Source organism: Loxodonta africana, chromosome 3 (genome assembly GCF_030014295.1).
Source record: "Loxodonta africana isolate mLoxAfr1 chromosome 3, mLoxAfr1.hap2, whole genome shotgun sequence".
In the NCBI taxonomy this organism is placed as follows: domain Eukaryota; kingdom Metazoa; phylum Chordata; class Mammalia; order Proboscidea; family Elephantidae; genus Loxodonta; species Loxodonta africana.
This window is the reverse complement of record NC_087344.1, coordinates 167,293,429-167,299,889: the sequence shown is the minus strand read 5'-3', so window position 1 is coordinate 167,299,889 and position 6,461 is coordinate 167,293,429. Positions and strand designations below refer to the sequence as shown.

Here is a 6,461-nt window from a genome sequence, read left to right as displayed (position 1 = left end):
CCGCGGTCTCTCGTGGACCTAGCAGAGGTCTGAACGCGGGCAGCGGAAGCCACTGAGAGGTTCAGGGGTCCAAACCTCGGCTACCCGAATCTTCGGGGCTGGAGGCAGAAATGGAACTTGCTCCCTCCCGCCCTCTGGGCCCAGCGCCCAGAGCTCTGTTGGCTCTCGCGTCTGCAGGCCAGGCGGTGGGTGGGTGGGAGGTGGGGGTGGGGAAATGAGCCGGATCAGCGGGGTGAGGGGCGGGGCCTAGCGTCACAGATCGCCGTTCCCTTCCCCCACAGCCTTGATAAGGCCACCCCCAGCTCCTTTGACGCAGGTTATGTGAGACTGCAGAAACGTGCACCATGGCCATGACTCTGGGTTACTGGGACATCCGCGGGGTGAGCAAGGAGTCCGCCTCCTCGGGTGGGACAGGGGCTTGGTGGTGAGGAAGTGCTGAGCTTGGGAATCCATACTAGAAGATTCCAGTTTCGGGCTTTGCTGGAGCTGAGCCCCCATCCTGGAGCCCGGGCCCCTGGGGGAGGGGTACTTTAGGTCCTAATGGGTGGGGGGTGAGGTGTAGTGAGAGACATCGGGAGCAAGCTCTGTGGGGCTTTATTGCCTGTGTGAGGGGCGAGGGGGAGGGTGGTGCCTGCTTGCTTGGAAGAGATGAAGTCAGGCAGGCAGGCAGGATCCCACCATCTCTGACCCCTTCCCTGTGCTGTCTCTCCCAGCTGGGGCATGTCATCCGTCTGCTCCTGGAATACACAGACTCAAACTATGAGGAAAAGAGATACACGATTGGAGACGGTAATGGCACCCTCGTGTTGGGCCCTCTGCCAACTATGCTGATTTGGTAACAAGCAGCTGGTGCCCTGGACACCTGTGGCCCTCCTCTGCTGGGCCTCCGTCAGCTGCATCTGGGACCTGTCCCTTCCCGGGTTTTCTTTGTCCATCTGTGGCGTACCAGCTCAGGATGTTGGAAAGGAATTGCTGCCTCTACCCCTTATCAATAATTGGAATCGACTTCCCCCTTACCAAAACCAAAAACCAAACCTATTGCCTTCCATTGGATTCTGGCTCATAGCGACCCTATAGGATAGAGAAGAACTGCCCCATAGGGTTTCCTAGGAGTGCCTGGTGGATTCAAACTGCTGACCTTTGGGTTAGCGGCCATAGCTCTTAACCACTCTGCACCAGGGTTTCCAGTTCCACCTTAGGACTAACCTTTTGTAAGCCTTACTCTTGGGGGTGAGACTTAGTGGTTCTGTCAGATTCCAGATTTATGAGTCTCTGGGGGTCTTGCAATGACTCTTGGTATGGTTTCTGGAGACGGAATGCTGGACTATAAGGAGATATGTTTTCATTTCATTGTTCCCACTATAGCTCCGGACTATGACAGGAGTCATTGGCTGAATGAGAAATTCAAGCTGGGCCTGGACTTTCCCAATGTAGGTACAAGGTGTGGGGGAAAGTGTCTTTCCCTCTGTCTCCTTTCCCCAGCCTGATGGTTTTAGGATCGGGTACTTTCTGCTCCACCTGTTTCGTTCCTGGTTCTCTTCACTGCCTTTCCTTGGTGTTCTGTGTTCCAGGTATTTATTTAGTGCATACCATGCGCCAGGCTCTGAGTGTGCTAGGTCCCAGTCTGTCCTTTCACAGGGGATGGGGGTAGTGGGGAGCCTGGTGGTACAGCAAACCTGCCTGTTTGCCACTGCAGCTTCCCTACTTGATTGATGGGCCTCACAAGCTCACCCAGAGCAATGCCATCCTGCACTACATTGCCCGCAAGCACAACCTGTGTGAGTGAGGGTGGGGGCAGGTGTGGGGGCACAGGAGGCCAGGCGGCCATTCCCTGGGCTTGGCTGCATGGGATGCTGAGGGTGAGTGTCTGATATATGGCCTGCAGGTGGGGAGACAGAAGAGGAGAAGATCCGCATGGACATCCTGGAGAACCAGGTTGTGGACACTCGTATGAGTTTTGTCATGCTGTGCTACAACCCTGATTTTGTGAGTTTCCGGTGGTCTGGGCCAGGGGAGGGTTTGGATTGGGAGTCAGGACTCTTGCATTCCCATCTACAGTGCTCCTGTTTGCCCTTTGAATGCCTTAGAGCTAGAGATCCTCCAAGGGGTCCCCTATACTGCTGCTAGAGTGACCATCAAAACCCTAAATCTCATCAGATGAAAACTCTGAATCAATCCACTCTAATTACAAGATAACGCCTAGACTCCCCAGTGTAGAAATTAAGTTCCTAAACACCATGTTTAACTAGTTTTCCCAGCCCAGTGTCTTTCCCTTGATACTGATAGTATTCTCATAGAGCCCTATTATTAGTCACACAGCATCAGCACAGAGTCTGTTTCTACAGGAATGCCCTCCTCTCCCTTCTTTTTAGCATCTCAAATTCTCCTTATCTTTCAGGAAATTACTCAGATGTCCTCTCTATTCTTGTGCCACCTCAAAAACTAGAACTTCCACTTCTTTCTCTGAGCTCTTGTAGCTCTTGTTCCTTTACGTATGAGTCTTACACTGGGCCAGAGGCTCACAGCACTCCTGGGTCTGACTGATAGGCAGGTTGGTGGAGATCAGTGGTGATAGATTCCAGTGTTCCTCTGGGCCATCCCATGCCTCCGACAGAGGGAGTTGATACGTAGTCAGGGTCTAATAAATGCTGGTCAGGTTAAGTGGAAGCCTGGGTACTGGCTCAGGGGTAGCATAGGGAGTTTGGCAGCTCTCCCGTGGCCAGCTGGGTCATGGCAGCAGTGGGGGAGCAGCCTCTCTGCCCAGGGAGCTGGATCTGAGGGTGTAGACAGCTGTTTTCTGCTCCAGGAGAAGCTGAAGCCACAGTACTTGGAGGAGCTCCCTGACAAGATGAGGCTCTTCTCAGAGTTCCTGGGGCAGCGGCCGTGGTTTGCAGGGGACAAGGTAAAGGAAGAAGAGATGGGGGACACAGGGTTGTCATTCCTTCCAGGTGACGGAGCTTCTCATCCACTCATCCTTGGCTTTCTCCAGATCACCTTTGTGGATTTCCTTGCTTACGATGTTCTTGACCTGAACCGTATCTTTGATCCTAAGTGCCTGGATGCGTTCCCAAACCTGAAGGACTTCATGGCCCACTTTGAGGTGAGGCTCCTGATCCTGCTTCCTCTTTGATGTTTCTTTTTCCTTTTCCATTTTCCATGACACTTTCCTAGTTTTAGAGCTAAAAATAACAATGACTACCATTTCTGCAGCATTTTGTTTGTACCAGGACCTGTGCTAAGCACTTTACATATACTGTGCCAGATTTAATCTGCACAACATTACTATAGGGTAGATGGAATTATCTCCCCCATGTTACAGAGAGGAAACTGAGGCTGAGGGGGTAAGGAGTTGGCTGAAGGTTGCAGAGCCAGTAGAGGCTGTGCTGGGCTTCCTGTCAGCTTCTATGGGCAGTGGTCAGTGGCTCTCCTTCTCCTGTGCTGAAAGAGAAAGTTTGGGCCCGTCTCCTGCCTGAGTTTCACAGCCCATGAAATATGGCTGAGGCAGGACTTGAGGAGTATGTATGAAGGTGACAGTAGTAGAACTGAGACAAAGTTGGATTGATAGTTAGCTCCAAAGACACAGACGTTATTTATACTTGACCTCCTGAAAGCTTTGCACCAATCCAATCCATGTTGTGGGCAAGTTCTGAAGGCCTCAGGTCTGTAGAGGTGCTTTGGTTGAATATTTATGTGGGTGCACATGTAAAGAATTTTATCTTAAAATGTTCTATGGAGGGACAGTATCCTTCCCTTCACTCTTCCGCCCTTTCTGCTTCCCCATTGTCTAAGGTTTTTGCATCTCTGAGATGGGTCAGTAACGTTAACTCATGTTTACTGACAGTCTCCTGTGGATAAGGCACTGGGTCAGGCACAGTGGGGCCTGAAAAGATGGCCCCTGCCCTGGAGTGCACCCTCTGAGCTCAGTTTGGTTGGATAACTACAGCCATAACAGGTGTGGGGCGTGTGGTGCCAGCTGGGTTGTAGGGGAACACAGTGTGGACCCCACCTCATAGCCAGTCATCCTTCACACATAGGCAACTGTTTTGAGAGCAACCTAATCTACTTGATTACAGATTCGAGAATTTGAGGCAGTCGTCCAACAGGGATTTCAGCCTAGAGTTCTTGTTCCTTTACCCCTTCCCATCAAGAGATCTGATTTCTTGGCCACTTCTCATAAAGTTACAGTTCTGGTCCAAACTGAGCACCTTGGTGATGACACGAGAGCTAAGATGACTGTGAATGTTGGTTATAGACTGGAACCTGCAGTATACTTGGGCTTGGTCCCACGAGGTTTAGGAAAGTCCAGATGTCTTTGAATCCTTTAAAAATTGTCTATCATGTTATGATAGCCCAAAGCACACACCAGAGTGTCATATGGCCTGGTCCCCTTAGCTACAGCTGAGGTAAATGGGGAACATGAGACCAGGTTCTTCTATTAGGCTGAAAAGCTTGGACCCTCTCCTGCAAGTGGAATAATTACAGCTTGACCCTGACTGGCATTGCTAGTCTAGCTCCCCCTGTCTACCTGCATCCAAATTTGCTGAGTCATTTCGTGCGATTCTGACCTCTCTTGGAGGCTGCACAGGCATGTTCTGAGCCCCTTTGTCCGGCTCAGGCCACATTCTGTGAGCAAACACTGGGGAAGCTGGCTGGGACCCAGGAGCTTGTCTCTGCAATAAAGAGAAAGTTTGTTCCACTGGGAGTGAGATGTTTTCCTGTCGGGGAGGAGGTGGGATGCAGCAGAAGGAGCCAAGACTGGGGAGAGACAGCCAGCCTGAATTCCAGCTCTGTTGTATGACCTACTGGGTGTGCAGGAGAAAGGGTAGTTGGGAGGATTTCCTAATCCTATATTATAAACTCTGATGGATATAAAGCACTAAGCATAGTGTAGGGTCTTCAGAGATGGGAACTCTTATTAAGATAAGGGATGAAAGGAAGTTGAAAGATTTAACTTACTGGGCCAGGTCCACAGGAAGACAGGCTTACGCCCCAATACTCACTACAGATGGCAGGGCTGTTGTAGGGTCCCGTGAGCTGGACGTGCATGTAGAAGAGTGTGTTAGAGCCACCAGTGGGGCAGCAGACCCTGATCTTGGGCCTTCTTTTTCTCACCCTCAGGGCCTGAAGAGGATCTCTGCCTACATGAAGTCCAGCCGCTTCCTCCCAAGACCTATTTGTACAAATCAAGCCATGTGGGGCTATAAGTAGGGTCTGTAAATCCAGTAGATGGGAGGAGGAGCCAGCCCTGTTCCTGCTGCCCCAGGCTGGGAGAACACCTGCCCTCATCCCCCAGCACCATCCCTCTCCTTCGTTTTCTTCCTTTCTTTCCATTCTCCTCCCCCAAGGACTTATTTGCCTTCTTTTCTCCACCCCAACCTCATCCCATCCAGGCCCTTGAAAGCCTCAGCTCTCACTTCCCTTCAGCCAAGTGCCCCTCATGACCTGTCTTGCCCCTGCAGGGAAGCCAAGCAGACCACCTTTCCCTCAGTGTAGCCTTTGCTCAGAGGAGCTGCCTGGACTCCAGCCTGTAGGGCTCAGCCCTGAGCTCCCTACTCTGCTGGTCCCTGAGAGACCAGTATGGATGGTGTGTGGGGCCTGCTTCCGTGGTCCCTGCCCCAGCCCTGTCTGATACCCAGGTGGGGGCTGAGCCACACGTACTGTGTCTTGTCCTCCTGGCTGCCTGGACTCAGGCCTAGCTCTGGTAGTGGTGGTGGTGGTTGGAGGAGAGGGTGTCTTCCCTTTGTCCTCTGGCATCCAAGGTGGGGGCTGGGTGGATGGTGTCATGTGTATGGGGAGGGTTATAATGTTTCTTGCTCACTTCTGTCTCCTCCTCATGTCCCTCTGTCCCTCACCATAGGGATGTCTACCAAAGGGAGACCCCATCTAAGCCTGATGCCCTCATTAATTCAGCTTTCATCAAGTCCATGAGGACCTGTGTGTGTGGTTGTGAGGGTGCCGGGGCAATGGGGAAGGGACTGAGCTGTCCATACGGTGTGGGGTCCTGGGGGACTACCTCCTGTCACCCTCTCCCGGAAGCTTTCACTGATCCCATAGTAAATCTGAACATCACATATCCCACTGTATTGTAACTGTTGTTTTACCTGTTTTTCTGCCTTACTAGAACATAAATTCATGGAGGAAAGAATCCATGTCTTCTTGAATTTTTATATGTGATGCCACTCACAGTGTCTGACATGCAGTAAATACTCAATAAAAGTTGGAAATTTGAAACAGTTATCGCCAGGTAAGGGCCTATAGAACATTACAGTCATGATTGGGATATAAAGGCCTGGAGACAGTTATCTCTGCCACCAAGAAATACAAGAAAGTTCACAAGATTGTAAATCAACATGTCTGGGGGAAGGAGCCACTAGCTCTTTCTAGCTTAAGTGGTGAGAGGCTCTAGCTGCCAGTTGGAAGCTAGACCTGAGATGGGCAGGCCCTGTTGGCTGGGCCAAAGT

General features: G+C 51.4%; 1 protein-coding gene across 1 annotated transcript; it reads left to right on the top strand.

Moving 5' to 3' along the window:
- The first annotated feature begins 335 nt into the window (after window positions 1-335).
- Window positions 336-6,145, top strand: LOC100666638 (glutathione S-transferase Mu 1-like). Its single transcript, XM_010589551.3, has 8 exons — window positions 336-380; window positions 714-789; window positions 1,366-1,430; window positions 1,697-1,778; window positions 1,886-1,986; window positions 2,807-2,902; window positions 2,990-3,100; window positions 5,119-6,145. The coding sequence occupies exons 1-8, from the start codon at window positions 345-347 to the stop codon at window positions 5,206-5,208; spliced, it is 657 nt and encodes a 218-aa protein (XP_010587853.2). The 5' UTR covers window positions 336-344; the 3' UTR covers window positions 5,209-6,145.
- The last annotated feature ends 316 nt before the right edge of the window (window positions 6,146-6,461 follow it).

What these genes read in the sequence shown, in the direction of transcription:
- LOC100666638 (XM_010589551.3), top strand. Translation starts at nt 345, where the DNA reads ATGGCCATGACTCTGGGTTACTGGGACATCCGCGGG. An exon ending in TGTGCTACAACCCTGATTTT is followed by an intron (nt 1,987 to 2,806) that starts GTGAGTTTCCGG and finishes TTTCTGCTCCAG; the next exon opens with GAGAAGCTGAAGCCACAGTA. An exon ending in CGTGGTTTGCAGGGGACAAG is followed by an intron (nt 2,903 to 2,989) that starts GTAAAGGAAGAA and finishes GGCTTTCTCCAG; the next exon opens with ATCACCTTTGTGGATTTCCT.